Here is a 25045-nt window from a genome sequence, read left to right as displayed (position 1 = left end):
TACACCACTAGGTATATAGAATATGTTTAAAATTATTATAACTATCAACTGTGACTCATTAAATAATTATCCCACTTAAATAAACAACTATGCATAACATCTTTAATAAATCATTAACAGACTTGTATAAACGTATATTTTTAAAATAGCAACGCTTGTAAGGTTTCAAACATATCGGACATCTATAGTTAAGCGATTAAAAAGCATACAATTTTCCACACTAATAATATGAATTAACAATTGCCCCTGTGACATTCACATGAGTCGCTTCACGTATCAAAATATTTTTGCATGAAATAAGTGTGTTTTTAATTAATGCTTATTATTTTATTTCTAAAAGGAAAAATATATTTGATTACTGTCACTTTCAAAATTAATTTAATTTAAATAAATACCACTCAAGACTCAAAAAGTATTTTAAATATAATCAGTAAATAGAAATAAATCAAAAGCAAATTAAAAAAGATACTACCGATATTTTAATTTATCTAAAAATTTAAGACACTTACGTGGTCTGATTCAGCTGACTCCAAAGGTTTACCGTCAGATTCACGTCGTTTTCTTAGGTCAGTCATACCTAATCGTTTACTTATTTATACTGTTTGAAAACACAAAAATTTAAAAGCTATTTAGGACACTGAATTAAACTTTGTTTATTAATCGTCATGAACCAAATCAATACACAAAAGTTCGATTTTTCAGGTTATATCGCATGCGCCTGACATAATTGTCAAATGTCAATTACGACAATCAGCTGTTTTTGACATTATAGAATTGGCAAGAGATAAGCGAGTCGGGGGAAAATATACATAATATAAAAATCATAAAGAAACAATCAGTCTTCTTTATATAGATCGCACAATAACGAAGTACTTAATATTTAAAATATAGTTCGCCAAATATTCGCCGAGTCTAATGAAGTATCTATTGGAAAAGTGTAAAGTAACAAAATGTTAACTGTGCATATGTGTTTATTTGTTTCCACTGTGATTACATAAATATTGTGATTTGCCTTTTGTTTTCCGCCTCTTGAGTGCCATGCCTGGACAATTTATTAAAGTGAAAGAAACCCGTGGAACCGTGTCCCGGGAAACTTTCTCTGATTCAATTAAAAAACAAGACTTTTCAAAATGTGATACTGATTCGAACTATTCAAATTCTATGGGAGATATTTGCAGAATATGTCATTGTGAAGCTGATGCGGAAAATCCTTTACTCTCTCCTTGTTATTGTTCGGGGAGTTTAAAATATGTTCACCAAAATTGTTTGAGGCAATGGCTAGCTGCTTCCGATACAAGATCCTGCGAGCTGTGTAAATTTAATTTTATACTACATACGAAAATCAAGCCATTGTCAGAAGTATGTATAGAAAGGTATTTTTTTAATTTAAATTTAATTAATCTTAAATTCTAGTGGCGAATTTTAGAGATGAGCAGTGTTGAAAGGCGGAGGCTTCTATGTGCCATTTTATTTCATTTTGTAGCAGCTGTTTGTGTAGTCTGGTCACTGTTTGTACTTATAGATAGGGCAGCAGAAGAAGTTCAGAAGGGTTTGATAGGTAAATATTTGTGAGTTACATAGAAATCAAATTTCCCTAAACATTTCTTTTTATTTTAGCTTGGCCATTTTGGACCAAGTTAGTTGTTGTTGCGGTTGGATTTACTGGAGGAGCTGTTTTCATGTACATACAATGCAGACAGTACTTACATTTATTTTCTAGATGGAAAGCTCATAATAGGTATGTACACAATATTTCTAAATTAATATTGGCAAGGTAAATCTGTGGGATGTTTACAATTAGCCTACGATCTAAAAATATATTAACTTTAATAGCTACAATCAAGATTAAGATTGTAGTAAATATTTTATCCAAATAAAAATGTTTTGTTGAAATAATATGTTCAGTAAATACGTTTAAAGTAAAACAGTGGGTATCAATGTTACTACAATACAACATACAGGGTCTGGCATTAGTTCTTCAGGGATCCTAGAATAAAAAAATTGAGAATTTTGTATAAGTGCAGACCTAAAGTATGTACGAGGATGTATTTCAGGAAAATATTTTAACACAACACAAATTCTACAAGGTGGCTCAAGAAAGGTTAAGTGGATAGGGATATTTTTTTAAATGGAACACTGTATATTATTGCATTTTTGGCTTCCTTTCAGCTCACTGTATATAATTCTGTGATATGAATATAATAAATAAAAAATATTTTTCAACCTTTTTTAAAAAAATTATTAAAAATACAAGAACTATCCAGAAATCAAAACTATATTAGGTATTTACTTTAGATGGTCTGTACTTACTTTGCTATAAATATGGTAATCGTAAATCATACAGGATGCTCAAAATTCCACGCCAAACTTTTTAAAATATAAAATAACCTGTATATTATTTTTTTCAATAGATGAAGAATTAAAAAATGAACATTTTTTGTTTTTAATGGTTTTGCAGACACACACAGTATTATTTCTTGTGGCTCTTTCAAAGGTAAAATACAAAAGAAAAATAATTGGGTGGCTTTGATAAAAATTTACTGTGGAAAATGCCATATGAAATATAAAACCGCGAATATCTACGAAACCTTTCAAAATTTTGAAATACTCTAAATACAAAAATATTTAATTCTCCATCTATTGAAAAAATAATATACCTACAGTGTGTTCCATTTAAAAAAACGAAGAAAAATTATTTTATTTAATGTAAATACCTAATATAGCTTTGATTTCAGGTTCAGGACATTTCTTGTATTTTTAATATTTTTTTTAAAAGAGAATGAAAAATATATTTTTTATTTATTTATGAGGAATATCTCTGAAACTATCGAGATATATTTACTCATATCTTAGGATTATGTAAAGTGATCTGAAAGTTAATAAAGCAATAATATACCGGGTGTTCCATTTAAAAAAAAATCATCCCAATCCACTGACACTTCTTTGAGCTACTCTATAGAAGTTAAAACATTTTCCTGAAATACATACTAGTAGATACATACTTTAGATTTGCACTTAAACAAAATTCCCGAGTTTTTTATTTTAGGAGCTATGGATACCCGACGCACTATAGCCGGATCCTGTATTTGTATAGGTACAGGGTGGGTCAAACTGGACACTTTTAAAAGGAAACGCCCTCTTCTATAGGAGACGAAAACTAATATCGGTGTCTGGAGCTCAATTTTCATCAAAAACATGATGGTGAAAACCGCACATCAATATCTGATATCGTTTCGGAGTTTCGGGGTGTTTTTCAAAAATATGCATTTTTACAAATTGCTGTAACTTTTTTGCTATGGAAAATTTTGTATTTCTATGAAAACATTTCCAAAGCACCTTTTTGCAAATAGAATAGAAAATGCCCTTTTTGCATAGAATTTAATGGTTTAAGTATATTTTTTTGAAATTAGTAACTTATAAGAGTTATCAACAGAAAAATTGATTTTTACTTATACTTACCAGTTATGAGAGGGTATCTTTCACCCCTACTGTGTTAATGATTTCCTCGAGAAATGTTCAAAAACGGCCCCGTCTGTCCATAACAAAAGACGGTCGATATGTCGGAACACCTGTAGCAAAATCTCATGTCTTGGTTTGCTATTTATTTTTATTGTTATTAGATATAGTTTAGATGTGTTGATGTTGGTTAAATATATTTTAAATTGTTATAAAATTCTGCATCTCTCATAGCAAATATTATTTTCGTTTTAATTGATGCTCACAGCTAGAATTTTTTTGCATTACAGCCGATGCCGTTCAAAGCCTACTTATTTAAAGCGGGCGAATTTTTATATACTCTATATCTCGAAGAGGAATCGAGCAAAATATCAAGTGTGTTATATTTTTGGAAAGGTAATTTTAAATTATTTTCAATGAATTAAAAATATACAGGGTGTCCCATATAAAAAATCAAATTTTTTGTTGATAATTCTTAAATTATTAATTTTAAAAAAATTATACTTAAACCATTAAATTCTACGTAAAAAGGTGCTTTGGAAATGTTTTTATAAAAATACAAAATTTTCCATAGGAAAAAAGTTACAGCTACAAACAGCTTACAGTTACAAAAGTTTAATTTGTTAAAAATGCATATTTTTGAAAAACACGTAACTCCGTAACGGTGACAGATATCGATGTGCGGTTTTCACCATCATGTTTTTGACAAAATTTGAGCTCCAGACACCGATATTAGTTTTCGTCTATCTCCTATAGAAAAGGGTGTTTCCCTTTAAAAGCGTCCAATTTGACCCACCCTGTGCATATTAATTTAAAAGCAGCTTCTGTCATAACACTTTAACTTTTATATTATTATAACTCGTCTATCTCATATCAATTTGGCGCTTTCTTTTCAGATTTTTGTTTTGAGTATTTAATATAATCTATAAATACTGTTTAACTTGGCACAGATTCATTTGATGGTTCAGATATTTACGTAAAATATTATAACATAAAGAAAAAATAATAATAGACATCTCGTTTACAATTATAAAGATCTACTTTTTGAATCTGGAGCCATCTCAATATTTATTTATTTATTTAAATAATTTTGCCGGGTATTTTTCAAAAATGTTTTTCACCTTATATATATTTTTTCAGATATAAAACGAGATTTAGTAAGTTAGTATGTGACATAAATGAGGATTAATTGTATACATATTAAATTAGTTTCATTCACCTCCTATTTCACTAGCAACAGCTTGCAGTAATCAACTGTATCCATAGAGAAACCCTAATATTTAGCTTATAAAACAATAAACTTTTGGTTTCTAACCACATTTTCTCATGATGCATGATAATCAAAGGCCAAAATGACATTCCTCGCAAATTTGAAGTATAATTAGTGGAAAAGTCAATTTTTTTTTAACTTTTTCTACTAATTGAAAATGACTACCACTAATTTTGACGTTCTGAATGCATATATTGGAATAACAGGAACAAACCTCTACCCTAATTAAAACCACTAATTAGTTCGACTAATTGCGAGGTTCCGAATGAAGCTTTATTTGATAGAAAATGGCCTCGAAAATGGCATTCTGAATAGAATGACATAAATATGTTATATATATTATATGTATTAATCACAATTAATAAAATTAAAATAAAAATAGAATTAACAAATTATTTACTTAATGTAATTTATTACTAAATTTTATTAAAATTTATAGCGTTGATGTACAGCAAATTCACCCAAAAATAATGGCATTTAATATATTTACAAAAGGCCTATTTTTAAAAAATTTTAACATCCTGTAACTTAAAATGCATTTCCACAACCATGTTTATAGGAACTTTTTTTCATATTTTTGATGAGGAATCAATAAGTACTTATTTAACATTTTGGCAAATTAATTTCATTAATTTCTTAAAGAAATTGATTAAGGCAAATTAATTAAATTACGTTTATCTCATCAAGTAGACCGAAATCGACAAAATATCAAGAGACAACTTTTAGTCAGCATTTAACTTTCTACACAGTTTGGCTAACAAGAGAAAAAAGTCAGTAGCGTACATATTTTTTTTAGAAAAATATTACAGTGGTAACTGATATACACGTCCCTGGTGAATATGTCGACATTTTTTTAGCATTAAAATATGTAGCACTCATAGTAACTTTTACCCTCCAAATTTCATTCGAATCGCTATAAGCACTTGGAAGAAAATTATAATAAATCGAAAAACTATGAAGATTTTAACCCCCTGTAGCTACGAAACAAGGCAGACATTTTTACGAGAGGAATCTCCCTACGAGACATGGCACATGCTTTTTTAAACACCCTGTATTTGTAGTTTGTTTAGATGCAGAAATTTATAAAGATCAAAAAAATAATTGAACTTAAAATTAAAATAAACATTTTTCCAAATGTGATCAAATATTCTGAAGACACTCCGCCTGTCAATTTGGTTAAAGTGCCATATATGTATGTGTATTTTGTCTTCTTAAAATTCGAGATGTAAATTATTTTAAATCCGGAATAGGAAGATGTAAATTATTTATTATCAGGATCGGAAATATAAACAATTACAATCCAATAATTTTACAAATATATTCGCAACCTCTAAATCGGAAACCAGTAAATGAAAATTATTACATTATAAAAGTCAAGGCAAATGAGTATCACTTTTGCTTCCTTTAGTTTCTACGAAATTGTCTCTTTTTCTTTGAAATTTTAAACAGAAATGCTTGATAATATATTTAAATTTGATTCATGTGTTTATTATAAATTTTAACATAAACAGTTTTTAATCACAGTAATTGTATACGAAAACCGCGAAGTTTGTCATTCTTGAATCTTATTAATAATGATAAAATTAATTTTCGTGAGAACTTATATTGAACCTATTAGTTACACTTGTGATACTATAATATTCCACAGAAATGTATGTTCCACCTAATTATTATTTGTAATTGGAAAAATGATCAAACTCATTTGAAATTCATGAATGTCATTATAGTTAATATTGGGTAGTACAATATAGTACTGATAACGTCTGTTTTTAATTTTTGTTACTACACTCAGATGCAAAAAAATGCAACAGAGAAATTTAAGTGTTATATTTTTGTTATTTTTAGCTCTATTTTCATGAATTTTTAGCAAGCTATATACAGGATGTCCCAGAAATGAGTGCAAATATTTTAAGAGGTGGTAGATCTGGCCAAAAGAAACATATTTTCTCTTTATCACTTTTAAAATAGATTGAAAATAACCGAGTTATTTAACTTTTAAAAAAAAAGAGAAGTTTTAAAAATAAAAGAAAGTTTTAAAAATAAATTGCGACATTTTGAGAGCCGCCGCACAGTGGGGTATTTGACACCGATAGTTGATCGAATTTTTTTTATGTAGACCTTATATAAATTATTGCTATTTTCAATTAAAGAGTGGAGTATAGTACTACGAATGATCCGCGACCAATGCCCAAACCGCTAAAGCCGCTACTAATGCCAAATTGTGCTATACTGCTAATGGCACTATGCGAACGCTTTGTAGACAACAATGCCATCGCGGTTTACACCTCGCATTAGTATATCACTGATTTGCAAATTAGAGGAAACCAAGAATGTTTTTCTCATTTTATCAGCAAAGTCGCAAAAAGTCGCAGTGTTTTATTTTGCTGTATGAAAGCACATTGTTTACTAAGTAAAACGTATATAGACAATATGCTGAATTCTTCGAAATGCGCAACTAAATCTCTAAGTATAATAAAAATTTCACAAATTTAATCAAATTTTCTGAACGCCTAACTTTTAGTTGCAAAAAAAGTCGTTAGTATAGAGAATATCAAAATAAATAATATGTTTTTGTAGAATAGGTACATACCTGCAGCTTGCTGAGCCATTTTCAATCAAAACAATAATATAAACGTAAACGGAGCATAAGAACAACAACAATTTATAATTTTAAACATAAAATTTAGCCATTTACCTCTTATCAGTGAGAAGTAACAACTTTGACGTTTCGTTGAAACAAATGAATGCAATTAAACACACCCATAGCAACGCCATTCATAGCAGACATGATTTAGCTTATCATTTACCTTTTTTTGGGAAATCTTAAACACATTTGCTTTTTCGAATTTCGATCACCTTTTTCATGCTAATACTCCACTGTGCGGTTCTGGTTATAAACACCAGGACTGTATCGTTAGTCTTTAACTTTTTTTTTTAAATTTAGCATAGAGTATCCAATGCAGCGTAATATGACGTTACGACAATATTGACCAAAACCATCTCGTCATATTAAAAAAAGACATCAAAAAGTAACGATAATTGAAAAAATTGCAAATTGATTGTGATCAGTTCATTTCGCTCTTAAAAATTAACCAAACCATGTATTGACATGAATCAAAAATCAAAATGCTCAGAAGTCATGGTTCTGACCGTAAAATGATATTTTAGGAAAATTTACACACGAAATTATTGCACAGGGTGTTTTAAAGTTAAGGTAAAAAACTACCCCTCGATTAACCCTGTATAATATGCCAAATACTAAAGTTTATAAAAAAACTTACTTTACTAATTAAACTTGATATAATTATATACAGTTTGCTAAAAAAATCATGAAAATAGATTTAAAAATAACAAAAATATAACACTTTAAATTTGACCAAAGTGTAGATATTACAAATCTGGCATCTTGTTATAATCTGAAGCAATATAGCTACAGTAATTTCAGGACAGATATTTATTTACTATAAAATAATGTTATATTATCTATGTTATTTGTAAAAAAATATTATATGACTGCAATGACGCAATGACTGCGAAGAGGACTGCCTATGACTGCCATGTAATTATTATAAGCGGTTGCCGTAAGACTGCCAAGAAAATGTACATGTAATTCCAATAGTGAGACACCCCTTGTGTTTTACAAATAACATATATATATATTTGTAAAACACAAGGGGTGTCTCACTATTGGAATTACATGTACATTTTCTTGGCAGTCTTACGGCAACCGCTTATAATAATTACATGGCAGTCATAGGCAGTCCTCTTCGCAGTCATTGGCAGTAGGTTGGCAGTAAAATTATATTTTGGCAGTACATTTACATTTTTTACCCAAATGAGACACCCCTCGGTAAAACAGTAATGGAATTACTTGCATATTTTATTTTACAATAATCTTACATAGCTACGCCTTTGGTTTACTATACCCCAGCTATACCCTATCGACAAGCGAAATCTTGCGTCGGTGTTTACATGTCTGGGAGTGAATAGCTATGACAATCTAGTAAGCCGGAGAGAGAAAAATGCGGAGTATTTATTACACAACCCCTTAATCCAGCGCTAGATTTCATGCGGTTGGGAAAATACTTGCTCTTCTTTCTTTATTCAGTACATATTATTGTATTCAGCGTATTGACTACGCTCTTCGTACACACGAAAGTCGGTACCCAAAGTCAGTAATACCGACTCGGTATATTTGTTTATTATACAGGAAATATTCATTACAAAAACTGCACTTGTAATCTTGATGACTTATTGGTTCTGAGTTGGTGTAGCTTTTGGCGTGACTTTGTGTATTTGGGCCTGAGGATGGGATATAATTAATCCCGAAAGTCAAAAATGGTGTTAGCAGGTTTTTCAACGACGAATATCAAGTTGCTGAAATTAGGTAAAAATATTCTTTGGATATATCATATATACATGGTGTTGAAACAGATACTTCACTTACAATATCTTACTATATGTTTTTATCCCTTGACTAATTTTTTGAAATAAATAATTTTCTAATGTAAAACTGTGAGTTGAGATTTTTTATTTATCTCTACACATTTTTTTCAGCATAAAACACTTGAATTATAGTAATCTCGTTAAAACTGCACGTAAAAGTCGAAAAAAAACATTAAGCGACTATCAACATTTTTAGCTACAACACAGCTACAATAATTGACCTAAAATAAAACATATGATAATATAATAATCTTAACGTTCTTTGCCTGGCAAACGTGTTTATTCAAATTGAGATTGAGATGTATATTGTAATATTGGTTGACCCTGTATAATCAAATAACTTTGAAGAGAAACGATATTGTTATATGAAAAATTCTGTTTATGAAAATGCAAGCGCGTCGCGTATTTTTTCGCAATTATTCATTTAAACCCTGTTGTGTCCATTGTGTCAATTTTTTTTGTATTGAAATAAAATGTATTTTGTTTATTAAACTTCATTAAAACAATCATATGATAAATCTTTTTTAATTTAATGTAATTGTTTTATATTTATATAATATGTCCATTGAAAACTCTAATTCAACAACAATCACGAAATATTTAATCACCATTGCATGAACAAAATTGATGAAATATAATTAATTAGTTGCAAAGTAGTTCAAATAACCATAAATATGTTACGTAAAAACGGTTATGATTATATTAAAAATATATAAAAATAAGCCATCGTTTGCAACTACAAATTATGAATAGCTTCCTGGCAGAGACTTAAAACATGATTTTTTTCTTCTGGTGTCTGATTGAAGGAAGTGCAAATGATGTGTCTGATTGAAGGAAGTGCAAATGATGGGAGATCCTGGTATAAATGTTAAACCTTTATATTTATGTCATAATATATTGTTAATTGTATAAGTAATATCTTTAAGTACTTTGTTAATTGTTACAATTTTTGAGTGTGTTTATTAAATATTTTAATTGATACTTTGGAAATAATGAATATGCATGAGAAAGATAACAATTGTAATAAATATAATTTGGACTTTTAGACCCAATAATGACACCGACTGCTAAATTAGAAAATTCTAGTGAAAACAGTAATAAATGATGGCAACGTTCTCAACATATTATTTTTCGATTGCCTACATTTATTTTGTTTTCCAAGGTGATTATAGTTTACTTTCAAATTTGTGATAAAATTTATTTGCCCTATTCTTATATTTTATATTAGGGATGCTATATTTAGTTTATATATCTCGGTTTATATATTATTTAAATCGAAAAATAAATTGTTGCTCTCGGGTACCCGTCAAATATCCGTTGGCAGTTAATGTAATCATTGGCTACAAAATTTGATGGAATTTCAAAGATTCAATTATTAAAGATTATCATGCAATGACTAAAGAATACACGAATCCGTAATGCGCCTATTTCTTTTTCTAATAACAAGTGGCCGTCCTCACTGCGACCTATGAGGCCTATTGTTATTTTTATATCTGCACCCATTCTCCTGTACCTGTGTCTTGCACTAACTTATGCAGGTCCTTGATAGGATGGAAGCATAGTTACTCCGGTTCTAACCTAGCTTTCCCAAATAAAAAGTGTCGCTTGTATCCAGAGTCTGCAGCAAAGACTTCCCTGATACAGGTTGAACTTTAAATTTGACCAAAATTTTCTCCGTTCGTTTTTTTTGCATCTGAGTGTAGATCTGGCATCTTGTTATAATCTGAAACAATATAGCTACAGTATTTTCTGTCAAATATCCGTTGGCAGTTAATGTAATCATTGGCTACAAAATTTGATGGAATTTCAAAGATTCAATTATTAAAGATTATCATGCAATGACTAAAGAATACACGAATCCGTAACGCGCCTATTTCTTTTTTTAATAACAAGTGGCCGTCCTCACTGCGACCTATGAGACCTATTGTTTGTCCCCTTTTTATATCTGCACCCATTCTCCTGTACCTGTGTCTTGCACTAACTTATGCAGATCCTTGATAGGATGGAAGCATAGTTCCTCCGGTTCTAACCTAGCTTTCCCAAATAAAAAGTGTCGCTTGTGATCCAGAGTCTGCAGCAAAGACTTCCCTGATACAGGTTGAACTTTAAATTTGACGAAAATTTTCTCCGTTCGTTTTTTTTGCATCTGAGTGTAGATCTGGCATCTTGTTATAATCTGAAACAATATAGCTACAGTATTTTCTGTCAAATATCCGTTGGCAGTTAATGTAATCATTGGCTACAAAATTTGATGGAATTTCAAAGATTCAATTATTAAGATTATCATGCAATGACTAAAGAATACACGAATCCGTAACGCGCCTATTTCTTTTTTTAATAACAAGTGGCCGTCCTCACTGCGACCTATGAGACCTATTGTTTGTCCCCTTTTTATATCTGCACCCATTCTCTTGTACCTGTGTCTTGCACTAACTTATGCAGATCCTTGATAGGATGGAAGCATAGTTCCTCCGGTTCTAACCTAGCTTTCCCAAATAAAAAGTGTCGCTTGTGATCCAGAGGCTGCAGCAAAGACTTCCCTGATACAGGTTGAACTTTAAATTTGACCAAAATTTTCTCCATTCGTTTTTTTTGCATCTGAGTGTAGATCTGGCATCTTGTTATAATCTGAAACAATATATCTATACTAATATATAAAATCCTTAAGTGACTAACATACTGATTAATCACGATCCTGCTCAAACCACTCAACATAAGAAGCTCAATTTTGGCATATAGGTTGATTCTAGGGTGTAGAGGTTCGATAAGAAGCGATTTTTCGAAATTCCAGTTCCAAGAGGGTGAAACCACCCCTCAAATATTACAATATTTTTTATTTAAAAAACGGTCAAGTTTCCGAAAAAACGCTTAAACACGTTTATTTTATTTTGTTTTTTTACATATTTTAAGATTTTTTAAAAATGTATACAGGGTGTTTCGAAAAAGCTGGTCATTGATTAATCACGACCCTGCTTAAAGCGCTTGACGTAAAAAGCTGATTTTTGGAAAACAGATTGACTTTAGGGTGTAGAGGTTCGATAAAAAGGGATTTTTCGCAACTCGAATTCTAAGGGGGTGAAACTATCCCTCAAATATTAAAATAATTTTTATTTAAAAACCGGCGAGTTTTTCGGAAAAACTCTTAAACATTATATATTATTTTGTTGTTTTACATATTTTAGGATTTTTTATAAATTTATACAGGGTGTTTCATAAAATATGACCATTGAGTAATCACGATTCTGCTTAAACTGCTTGACGTTTAAAGCTGATTTTTGGCAAACGGATTGACTGTGGGGTGTAGAGGTTCGATAAGGAGGGGTTTCTCGAATCTCAAATTCCAAGAGGGTGAAAACGCCCCTCAAATATTACAATATTTGTTATTTAAAAAACGGTTAGTCTTTCGGGAAAACGCTTTGACAAGCATAATTTATTTGTTTTTTTACATATTTTGAAATTTTTTAAAAAATCATACAGGGTGTTCTAAAAAGTTGGGTAATTTCTTAATCACTATTCTGCTTAAACTGCTTGACGTAAAAAGCTTATTTTTGACAAACGGATTTTTCGAAAGTCAAATTCCAACGAGATGAAACTACCCCTCAAATATTACCACGTTATATAACTATATAAATTATGTTATATAATAATATCGCCATATTGTTTTTTCTCATGCTGACATAAATGTGAAAATTTTTTATCCAGTTTGTATGTTAATGGAAATTCTTGCTTTGCTTTATCATCACCATTACAAATGATTAATTCGACGCGAACGAAGTCGCTGGTACACGCTAGTCTATATATATATTATATTTAGCGGATTCTTGATATGCCCTACATATTATGCATAATACATACTCCATAATATTAGTTTGGTACCTTCTGTCAAAGTTTTTTATTCTGTAAACTTTGCTTCTGTGAACGTTTTCAGACGTTTTTATAGTTAATTTGCATACCATGTAAAGAAGCAACATCTACTATAGGTGTAGGCGAAAAATGTATCACTATTATAAATAAATTAAGATCATTGATTCAGACAAATGTGTGAAAAATCTAATTAAAAACTCATACAATAATTTGTAAAAACTATTTGCGAAACAATTAAAATTCAAATTTTTATTTAAATCTGATTTTTTTATATTAACCCTCTGACTGTTTGGTGACATAACTGGTAACAATTTGGTCTCGGGTATTCTTTAATCATTGTACGCATGTAATATGGTTGGTTCGTAATATTGTATGAGTATTGACTTATTAAAATAATTGTGTTTCCTTCATTATTAAAATATCATCAGGTATCATTAAAGTCTGATGAATTTAAAAAAAAGTCGTGAGGTCTCGTGATTTATATTAAGTCAGTAATGCCAAAACAACGATGATAATTTTAAATTATATGAAGTTATATGTTCTAAAACCAATAAAAACTATGTTTACTAAACTAAGCTTTCTACTATAATGATATATTGAAAACCAGAATAATCAAATTTTCGTAAATGGCATTTTAACGAGGTTATTGCATTATAAATGTATTTTTAATTACTAATAATTGCCAGGTGTTTCATATTAGCTTTCTTTACATCCACTTTATGTCCAGTAGTCAAAAATATGAGAGGAGAAATATATCTATAACAACGGCAAAATTACGAATTACTCTTTTTTAATAATCAACTTTTTTTTTAATTAATTATTTTCCCAAGCGCGTGAAATTAGCGTCGGGTTAAATTTTAAAATAATTTCTTTTTACATAAGAATATACACGTTTATGCGTAGTAATTTATGAAATGCTGTAACGACGCGACGTCACCAATCTCTTTCATCTGATTGTCAAGTGAAACAGAGACTTCAACAATGTATGACGTTGAATGATCGCTGAAAAAACAATACGTATGTTGCAGCTAATAACATGACATGATATAGATCAGGGGCCGGAAAGTGAAATAGCAAAAGCGGTTCCACCGTTTCCACGGAAATTTCAAATAAAATAGTTCCAGCCTCGGGCGCTAGGTGGTAGTGCAATTATTTTTTAGGTTAAGAAGTTGCTACTAGTTATTGCCAGATGGCGTTCAATCAGATTTTTTTTGTAGTTTCCATAGTTTCCAACGGCCATTGTCATACTATTGTCAAATTCTCAAAAAATATTGTCGTTGTCATAGCGCCATAGTCATAATATTATCAAAAATGATTATCAAAACGTTTTTCAAACTATAATTTGTTATATGTGTTTTTATCAGGCCCTAGACACTCAATAGTAATTTTATGGAACTACAAATTTAGTTTCTTCCGCATCGCCAGGTGGCGCAAAAGACATTAAAGTACAGGTTTCTAATTTATATATGAAGGTGACATGACAGCCTCTATATTTACTATCATCTATGGTCTAGTTGTCAAAATGTTGGTGATCCGTCAAAGTATTTTTAAATAATTATTAATTCAGATATTCCTGATTTGCCGGAAAGTTCGGTGATTTGTGTTTATAGTTTATATTTTTATTCATTTGTGCATTTTGATATTTACAGTCGATCATTATTTTCGTGCTGGATACTAAACATTTTTATTAAAAACATTTTAGACATCTTAGAAATAATACATTTATGAACAAACTAAAAAAAAATGTTTAATCATAAATAAGTAAGTACATAGTTGGTAATATAGTATTTTTAGTAATAGTTAAGTACTAGTCTATACTATATTATAATTTATTTGTTAAATCTAAAAAAATAGGCGGTATGTGCTCTATTGTTGGTGTTTAAAATCTATGTTTTCATAATTTTATTTTTAGTTTTGAATGTGTTACACTTTTAATGATCAACTAAAACATAAAATATAGTAAACAAGTCTATATTTATTATTTTATATTTTACAAGAAATAATTTTGCGCTTGAATAACGTTACCGTTTTAGTTAGCGTTAATAAACAACGGAACGCTAAAATTATGTTATGCTAAAACTCTCCATTAGTTTCTTCCGGATCACCACGTGGCTCTAAATGATGGACTTATTTGTTTTATATCAGTGTCCAATCTATCTCTAGTAGTGACATTAGTCTATGGTTTTTATTAGACAATTCCTTTTGTTTGTGGCCCTAAAAATATAATGTAAGTCTTTTATTTTTGCCATCATTTAAGTACCTATTTATATTTACTCCATTTACAAAACTTTGGGCGTATTACGTTGGTCTTATTATAATAAACGATGTTTAAATATTTGACATATAAATAAAAACTTTAAATAATAAATAATATTTACACATGTTTGGCTTTAATTTTATTTAATAATTGTATAAATTATACTGTTAAATCTTATTTTTTACACATCACAACGATACTTATTAGTATTGTTGAATTTGTGTAAAAAATAAGATTTAATAATCAAATTTAATTATTTTAGAGCAAAATTCAATAAATACGCTCATTTAAAAAGCCCGCGCTTCGATCCATTTAAAAGAAGCCCTACTCAATAGATGCTACTTCCGTAGGATGCCACTTCTGTAGAACCATTTTTCAGTATGGCAGAGTCCATTCTTTTTCTAGCTAGGTATATTCTTTGATATAAATTTAAATTAACCAACTACTTATTACTACAGGAAGGATTTCAACAGATGACTATAGTGTAAAATGAAAAGGTTTTTCACACAGGTGGATATATACGTAAAAGCGCGCGATCGTCATTCATTGCTAACATCTATATATACACTAAAAACAGGCACCTCAAAATTTTGATGTATTTTAAAGTTTTATAGTTTAACTTTTGATGATCTTTTAAGCTTTATTTGCAGCTAAATTATTTGATTCTAAAGTATCTTTTTCTAAATAAAAAATGAAAGTTCCCATGTGTCAATTATACGAGGGAACACAAAATATTGTTCTTTTGGTGTTTGGAACGCCGCGCCCTGGGGAATATATTAAAAAAACAAGGAATCATTTTATTATTTACGTACATGTTTTTTCGATAGTTTCATTTTTTTTTTTGATAGTTTATTTTTTGGTACAGGTGCCCGGTGGCGTAGAGGTACAGCTCTCGTCTACCAATCTAAAGGTTGTGGGTTCGAATCCTACAGCCGGCAGTTTATCAGCCGACTATTTTTAATAAAATAAAAATAGTTTAGGTACATAAACCTAATATTTTATCTCAGCCTTAAATAAGTACTTGGGACGCGCAATCCTGAGGTAATAATAGGCGGTTGAAGCGTAGTGCTAGCCACATTATCTTCCTTGTATATCGAACGGCTCTAGCATGGCGAGCTGTACTTTGCTACTCCCAAGGCGTTAAACGCTATATACTGAAGCTATTATTATTATATACTTTTTGGTTTCTCCCAAAACCTTTTTTTGGAGATATTCGCTTTTGAAGAAGACACTAACATGTTTCGTAATTTTTACATTAAAACCATACCTGTGCTTTTGGTCCCAGTCAAGAAACCTATGAAATAATGTTTATAATTTATGTAATGTCACTTATTGAAAAATCATATTATTATTGTGTTGTGCAGTAACTCTAGCAGAGATGATTTTAAGTCCAGAAGTTGTATCCACTATAGTTACTTTAATTGATCATAGAAATTAAAATTATGTCGCAAACAGATTTAGGTGTGCACGAAGTACAGTGCAGTCGCTTCCCCGAGGGAAGTTCACATGCTAGACGTCCAGGAACCGTTGTATGAGGACTGGACTTTGAATCGAAACAATTGACTTATTGTAAGTTTATCGCTAAGAAACCGCCGCGCCGTTTGTAAGCTTTTCAAAGTTATAATGAATAGCACCTAAGGAACGTAGGTACATGTAAGTGAACGTACATGTGAGAAGAAGATTAATCGAAGCAAACCTAATGTCAAGAAAGTCTGCTTCGGAATCACAACTTACTAGGACAAAAAGCAAAAGCATGGTTTTCATGCAAATATTACAAAAAATGTTAGTGTCTTTTTCAAAAGCGAATTTCTCCAACAAAAGTAACCTATTGAAATGAACCAAAAAGCAAACTATCGATAAAGGATGTATCTAGACGATAAAATGATTTTTAAATTCCTTGCTGTCTTAACATATTCCACAGGGTGTTTCAAACTTTCACATAAATATCAACATTTTGTTTTCCCGCGTATAATTGAGAAATAAGAACTTTCATTTTTTATTGAAAAAGAAATACTAAAATGTACGATAATTTAGCTACATATTGCTTAAAAAATCATCAAAATAGGCCCACTAGAACAAAATATATTAAACTTTAAAATACATCAAAATTTTTAGTTTTTTGTATCGGTGAGTGTATGGATCTTAACTGTATGAGATTGAACTAAAAAAATCTGTTTAAATTTTTCTTTCCTCAGCTATTACTTATTTCATTATTATTTTGGCATTGCTCCAACCTATTTGGTATCATGCGTCCCAGGAAGTTAAGTGTGTTATATCATTATGTTTTCAAAATAAAATATAACATAGGTACTAAATTTAAGATTAACATAATGTTATTTATAGCAATTAAAATTTTAAAAATGTGTAATTATGCACAAATATATACATCCTACTTTACAGATAAAACAACATTATTTTGTTATCTATATTTTTTTCTTTCTACAGTCATAAATTGCCCAACAATTAATGTATTTTTATCGACCTATTTTTACAATTGCAGATATTTGTCTGATTCATTGTTGCATTGTTCTGTCTAATCCATCTCATAAATGAAGCTATAGTCGGTATTCACTACAGCCTAAATTTATGTTTAGATTGATGAAGACAAATCGCCAAAAAAATAATTTAAATTTTTCAAGGTTTTTAGTGATACTTAGTGCGGAACCTGCACGCTCATTGGAGGTAGTAAAAAACTTGTAGACTTTTTCGGAGGTTTTACCTGCACTGTCAAAAGACCAAATAAAAATTAAAAACGATCAGAAAATTAAGAAAAATTTATAAATTCACTTTTTATGGTACCAAATATTTCTGAAAACCTTGTACAGGGATATCATTTTAAGTGTCTCACTCAATATACAATTTTTCTGATTCCTATTTAAAAATAGTAGAAATATTTTTTAATGTTATGCGAGGATGCCGATTTTAACAATAATAATGATAATAATAACTATTATCACTACGAACCTGCTACAATCCTTGAAAACAATGAATATGAAATGCACTGGGACAGAACTATAATAACAGATAAAAGACTAGAACACAATAAAAACCAGACTAGAACAAAGAAAACGAAGAACAGAAAGAAAAGAAAGAAGTTCTAGAAAAACTAGAACACACCAAACCAGACATAGTAGTGAAGAAGAAAAAAGAAAATGAAGTGATGCTCATAGATTTTGCGGTGACAAACAACAATAACCTAACACAAACATACAGAGAGAAGATTATCAAATATATTGATTTATGCTTTGAATTTAAGGATATGTGGAAATACGATCGAGTCCGGGTCATCCCATTAGTACTATCGAATATGGGTGTAATACCAAAAACACTAATTGAATCGCTGAAGGCAATAGACCTAGAACAATACCAGTACCAACTTATGCAAAAATCTGTAATCCTGCCATACAGCAAAGCTATTTCTATACAAGTAACTTCACCATCATGGTTGAGACGAGTCACTCCTCCAACCACGAGAAACCAACGGATGTAGTTGAGATAAAACGATATAATAATAATAATAAATAACGCTTTATTGTACAAAGAGCCAAAATAGCTTAATCGACAAAGCAATTAAAAAACAAACAATAGCACTAAAATATACAAATAATAAAAAATATCATACAATTCCAAAATATTTACGTCATTAAAATTACAAATAGAACATACATGGACATTGTAGAACACAAAAAAAACGTATCAATAAAATCAATAAAATAAAATTTTCTACCTCACAATTTTATAAAACCTCAATTTTGACAGATACGACGCCACCTTAATTTTTTTTAATAGAAACCCCCTCATATTTTAGCATCTTCCAGTAGACATATTTTAGCTAATTTCAAAAATATATAGTTTAGTATACTTTTCGCTTATCGTTTTCGATATACCATTTAAAAATGAAATGTTCCAGAATCATTTTAAGTGTCTCAGCTAATTTTAAATTTTCCTGTTACCTATTTTAAGATACTAAAAAGATATTTTAATGTAAATTTCGTTAGGATGCCTAATTTCTACCTCAAACATGGGACTTTTTTGGAGAGTTAAAATGATTCTGGATCATTTCATTTTTAAATATCGAAAACGGTAAGCGAAAGGTATACTAAAATATATATTTTTGAAATTAGCTAAAATTTGTCTACCGGATGATGCTAAAATATGTGGAGGTTTTCATTTAAAAAAAATCAAGATGGCGTCATATCTGTTAAAATTGACTTTTTAAAAGAGTTTCAGATAAAAAATCGGGATCCTCGCGAAAAATTACATTAAAATATCTTTTTGCTATCTTAAAATAGGACACAGGAAAATGTAAAATTGGGTTGAAACACTTAAAATGATTCTGGAACATTCAATTTTTAAATGCACTGTTTATCGTAAATAGTAAGCGCAAATATACAAACCATATATTTTTGAAATTAGCTAAAATATGTCTACCGGAAGACGCTAAAATATGTGCGGGTTTCCATTTAAAAAAATTAAGATGCGTTGTATCTATCAAAATTGACTTTTTAAAAAAAATTGAGGTAGAAAATTGGCATGGTCGCAAAAAGTTACATTAGAAAATCTTTCTATCTTCAAATACGAAACAGAAAAATTCTAAATTGAGTGAGACACAAACTAGCATCCGCTAGTTTAAAGCATACATCCGAACAATTTTTTATGTTGTCCATTTAGTGCTTACATCTAACCTTTTGAAGCTCAATGTAGTTTTTTCTTTTTATATCGTTTTTCTAATTTAACTATTTTATTGTTCCAGGATCATTTTAGTGCAGAACGCACCAGAAAAACCTCCCCCGTTGGACACCACCCACCAATACATCTTCGCGAAGGAGAACCTCTTAACTCACCCTATTCCCCCCGTGGGAGATTATAGCGTCCCTCCATCCGATCCCAACTCCAACTCGCAGAGCGACGTCCAGCTGTGCTACGTGTTCGAGGCCGAGTGTCCGAAGGCCAAACGGCTGGACAGTTGCGGCTCGTCCGTCCAAAAAGCGGACGTGCACGTGGAGGACCTGTGCGAAAGTCCCGATGGCGGCCAGTACTTCAGAGATAATATCGTGGCATTGGATATCGAATGTCCGGCCACCGGGAACAGGAAGCTGATTTCCAACAAGACTGAGCACGCACCTGGCACGTGCAAATCGTTGCCGAACCTGCTGACCGCCAGCAACGAGAATTTGTTGGTGTGAAAGCGGACACGGATCAAAATCGCCCTTTATTTTAATTATTATACTTTATTGTGAATAAATTTTATTTATTATTTAGTTAATTTGTTGTATAATTCTACATTAAATAATAGCTCCAATTTATTGACATAGGTCATTACGTTTACAAAAAAAATTGACGCTGATTTTAACTGAATTTAAGGTGCCAGGCCATTTCATTTAGACCATTATAAATAGTAATAAAAATCAGTCGTCTTTGAAGTTGCAAAACATTTCTGCTAGAATAGGGCTGAGGATAGTTTTGACCGTTCTCGTTCCCTTTCTTTTTATTGTGATAGTAAAATGTTAAAATACTTAAGAAATCATAGACGCCTCAGATATCGCATTAAATTCGAAATATCGGTTCTCAAAATGTCTTTATTTTTTAAAATTTAGTGCCCTCTAATGGACAAACAAAGCATTTTTGTATAGATGTAAGTTGTGTTCAATTAACAGATTTTGATTTCAAGAATTTTTTTACAACTATCAGTAGTAGAATAAATAATAAATAACATGTAGAATGTAGAATGTTTAGGAGGGGAGTTAATCACCGCGACCTTATAGATCTATTGTGTGTTCCCCTTTCTTGAGTTATAACGAGTTATAACTCATCATACAGTCTCAGGGCTTTAAGAAAAGCCAGTATCTGAGACGGCTCCACAGAGGCCAGTTCTCCATCCTCGACATCAGACGTACCAAGGTTCATGGCACGAATGGTCGTCTCGGCGCACTCAGTAATAAGGTGTTCTTGGGTTTCCCCGTTTTCCCCACAAAATCTGCATTCGCCGTTGTTTCTCAGTTTCAGCCTACTGAGGTGTTCGTTGAGGAGACAGTGTCCTGTTAGAAACCCCGTGACAATCCGAAGATTGTTTTTACTTAAATCAAGGAAAACCTTTGATTTTTCTCGGTCATAAGTTCTAAGGAACTTTTTCGAGTGTCTTAGACCGTTGGAGGACACCCATTCCAAGTTACGGATGGAGTCTTCCAGATTCTTCAGTTCCGCTTTCAGTTGGTTCCCGTTTGGAAAACAGAACGGTTCTGGTCCAGTTAGTGGAGTGTTCGCTCCTTTTCTAGCTAGATCATTTGCTTTTTCATTGCCTTCTATCCCTTGGTTGTGAATGTTTGTTTCTTTGCCTAATTTGTTGAGCTTCTCCAGGCATTCTTTGACCAACTTCGAATTGATGGTTACTGAGTTGATCGCGTTAAGTGCTGCTTGACTATCGGATAGGATGGCAATTTCCTGTTTTCGATAGTTCCTATCTAAGATAAATTGTACGCATCTTTCGATAGCGCAAATTTCTGCCTGAAGGATACTGGGGTAGGTGCCCATTGGTTCGGAGTATTCAGTTTTTGGCCCAAATACTCCTATCCCTATCCCTGCTTTGGTTTTGAAGGTGAGTAAGCGCTGAGTAAGCGTCTCTTTCTTCCAATCCTTTTTATTACTCAATACTACAGTGAGGTGTTTCTCAAAGTTGTAAATTCTTGGTATGTCATCCACTGGGAGTTGGAGAAGTGGAATTTTCTTTTTGAGGGTGTTCCAAGCCCCTGACCTGAAAATTCTCCCAGTACTGTTTCCGTCAGTAACCATTCTAAGCATACCTACCGACGACAATGTGCAGTTAGGTCTAGAATGACCTCCATTGCTGCTGTTGGACATGTTCTCATGGCACCTGTGATGCAGATACATGCCAGTCTCTGTACTTTGCACAGGTTTTGCCTTGCTGTACGTTGCTCTAGTTTTGTATACCAAGCAACTGCTCCATAAGTAATCATGGGTCTTACTGTCATGGTATACATCCAGCGCAAAATGTTAGGGGCGCAGCCCCACCTATTTCCCGCCAGTCTTCTGCATATCATGAGAGCCTTTGTGGCTTTGCTGGTAATGTTCTTAATATGCCTGTTCTAGAGAAGTTTACTATCCAGGGTTATTCCCAGATATTTCACTTCCTGTGATGGCAGTATTTCCTTTCCATCTAGATGGATTCTTTTGAAGTTTTTCAAACTTCGCTTTCTGGTGAATGGCACTACTGCGGTTTTATCTGAGTTAATACTCAGCCCGACAGTCCTGCACCATCTCTCAGCGATGCGGAGTCCCCTTTGGATAATATCACACAGGGTGCCTTCATGTTTCCCCGTGCAATGATGACTATGTCATCTGCGTACCCTATGCAGTGTATTCCCGCTAGAGTTAATTCTTCCAGTAGTTCATCCACTACCAAGCTCCACAGTAGGGGGGAGGTCACTCCACCTTGTGGAGTTCCTTGCGTTGTTTTAACAACTACAGTTTTGGTACCTATCTCAGCCTCTGCTGTTCGTGTTGAGAGCATTTCCCAAAACCAGCGAATTATCGTACTGTTTACCCCTCTTGTTTCAAGAGATCGCTTGACCACCTTGTGAGGTATATTGTCAAACGCCCCTGCAATGTCCAAGAAGGCACAAAGTGCTGTTTCTTTGCTATCCAGGCTTGCCTGTATTAGCTCAGTTTACTGGTACAGAGCAGTTTCTGTGGATTTGCCCGCTCTATATGCATGCTGACTATCGTGCAGTGGTTTAACTGTAGATGATTTACTCTAATATGCAAAAAGTCCACTACTTTCTCCATCGTTATTAATATGAACGATGTGAGACTAATAAGCCTAAATTATTTGGGGTTAGGCCAGTCGGTTTTGCCTATTTTGGGTATGAAGATTACTTTCGCTCTTTTCCAAATGGTTGGTCAAATGTCCCATCGCTAAGCTGTCCCATCGCTTCTTGTAATGTTTAATAGATGGAGTGTAGCTATTTCCTGACCCTTCTTTAGAAGGGCAGGAAAAATCCCATCTATTCCTGCTGTTTTATAAGGCTGAAAGGTGTCAATAGCCCATATCAGTTTTTGTTCTGTTATTACTAGCTTGGCCGTCTCCCAGTCTTCCCTGCGAGGATTGTGGGGTTCGGTCGGAGCTACTTGCGTATCAATAGATATGCTACCTGGAAAGTGTATATGAAGTAGGAGGTTAGCTCTCTCTTCATCTCCTTCCGTGCAGCTTCCGTCAGGTTTCTTAAGTGCCATGTTGGGGATGGGTCCACTCTTGGCCATAGCTTTGTGTAGCCTAGCTGCATAAGTAGTTGAAGTGATGTTTTCGCAAAAGCATCTGAAGTCAGACCGCTTTGCCCTTCTAATCTCCTTATTATACTCAGTTAGTTTCTCGGCGTAGAGCTGCCATTCGCCGCTGGGTTTGGCTCTGTTGAAGAGTCGTCGGACCTCCGATCTAAGATTGGCCAGCTTTTTGTTCCACCAGGGCTTGTTGTTACTTTTTTGTATGCCCTTACTTGGGCAACTAGATTCATATTGCACCACTGACTTCCTTTGCGTACCATTCTAGATACTGGTGGTTCCTAGCCCTACCTGCATCTATTTGGTCCAGGTTGTCTACGAGATTGGTGTGGTATAGTTCCCAATCGGTTTTTCTTGGATTCCTTCGAATTTCAGTTTGGAGTATGATTCCTCCTAATTTGAACTCGATGATTCTGTGATCTGATAGGGAAGGTTCCGTTGAGACCCTCCAATCTTTCACGTAACTAGTTACACTAGCACTCCCGATTGTTAAATCTAATACTTCCGCCCGCGTTTTTGTCACAAACGTAGGGGTGTTCCCTATATTGAGAACTTCAAGATTGTATGCTAAGAGGAATTCTAGTAAACACTCACCTCTAATAAATAACATAAAATAAGCTCAGTATGGACTGACAAATCTATAAAATTTCAAATCAAATTCAAATGTGTCAAATGAATCGTCAAACAGAACTGTCAAGGATCCCCACTCCAGGGCCCTTTGTCCATCTACCTTGCATGAATACATGGAAATACATATAGCATTATACTCATTCCTTAATCTTTTTATTCAAAGTCAAAAATGCAATTTAGGTACAGCTTTAAACGAAGCGGTCTAATACTTTGCTGTTAACTAAATATGATAGTTAATTTTGACATTTAATGGCACATACTTATGATTCTATATACAAAATATAAAAGACAACCCTCGTAACATCCAGTGAATGGATTGACATTCGACGAATACGGATTTACAGTTTTAACCCAAGTTTTAAATATCCTTTGTTTAATTTTTCTTTTGAACGTATATTTGCTTTTTATAATGTTACATGTGGCCTTGAAAACGTAACCCCAGCTCCCCTCTCACTTCAGTCCATCTCTCATTTCCCCTTTTATTGTAGAATCCATCAGTTTGTCCTTGACAATGATTGGTTAAATTCGAGTAGCTATTAAAAACTCTTAAATTGAATACTCGCAAGATGCAAAAAGGAACTGGAAAATAAGCAGCAAAACAATGCACTCGATCGGTAACTACACAATAGCGCTGTGGCGAATGCCCTACAAAGGACTCCAGAAATAAATTTAAACAAAGTTCAACCGCTGGGTTCGTGGGAGGCTGAGGACGGCAGGTCACGTTGCTGCCTGTGTGATTTTGTCAGGCGTCTCGTTTTACCGCGCAGTTGTCTCTATTTCGTTCCTCGTCCAAGAAACTGACTGAAGGTCAGTCAAAACAAAATTAC

At 32.3% G+C, this 25045-nt stretch overlaps 2 protein-coding genes across 2 annotated transcripts in view; one reads left to right on the top strand and one right to left on the bottom strand.

Moving 5' to 3' along the window:
* LOC115891580 (phosphatidate cytidylyltransferase, photoreceptor-specific) overlaps positions 1–706 on the bottom strand; it is a 45613-nt gene extending 44907 nt beyond the window's left edge. Inside the window, exon 1 of the mRNA XM_030912075.1 lies at positions 510–706. Within this exon, the coding sequence (XP_030767935.1) occupies positions 510–575 (66 nt within the window). The 5' untranslated portion in view covers positions 576–706. The remainder of the gene's footprint in view (positions 1–509) is intronic.
* Positions 707–771: 65 nt separating this feature from the next.
* On the top strand, positions 772–20559 carry LOC115891581 (E3 ubiquitin-protein ligase MARCH8). Its single transcript, XM_030912076.1, has 4 exons — positions 772–1359; positions 1414–1558; positions 1618–1738; positions 20047–20559. The coding sequence occupies exons 1-4, from the start codon at positions 1039–1041 to the stop codon at positions 20477–20479; spliced, it is 1020 nt and encodes a 339-aa protein (XP_030767936.1). The 5' UTR covers positions 772–1038; the 3' UTR covers positions 20480–20559.
* Positions 20560–25045: the final 4486 nt, after the last annotated feature.

Source organism: Sitophilus oryzae, unplaced genomic scaffold, assembly GCF_002938485.1.
Source record: "Sitophilus oryzae breed Bouriz unplaced genomic scaffold, Soryzae_2.0 scaffold_1188_pilon_pilon, whole genome shotgun sequence".
Lineage (NCBI taxonomy): Eukaryota > Metazoa > Arthropoda > Insecta > Coleoptera > Curculionidae > Sitophilus > Sitophilus oryzae.
The sequence above is the reverse complement of the archived record's forward strand: the minus strand, read 5'-3'. Positions and strand labels throughout refer to the sequence as shown.

Excerpts from the sequence above, each read along its gene's own strand:
- LOC115891581 (XM_030912076.1), top strand. The coding sequence starts at position 1,039 with ATGCCTGGACAATTTATTAAAGTGAAAGAAACCCGTGGAACCGTGTCC. Across the intron at positions 1,559-1,617 it reads AGTTCAGAAGGGTTTGATAG|CTTGGCCATTTTGGACCAAG; the intron begins GTAAATATTTGT and ends TTTTTATTTTAG. Across the intron at positions 1,739-20,046 it reads AGATGGAAAGCTCATAATAG|GATCATTTTAGTGCAGAACG; the intron begins GTATGTACACAA and ends TTATTGTTCCAG.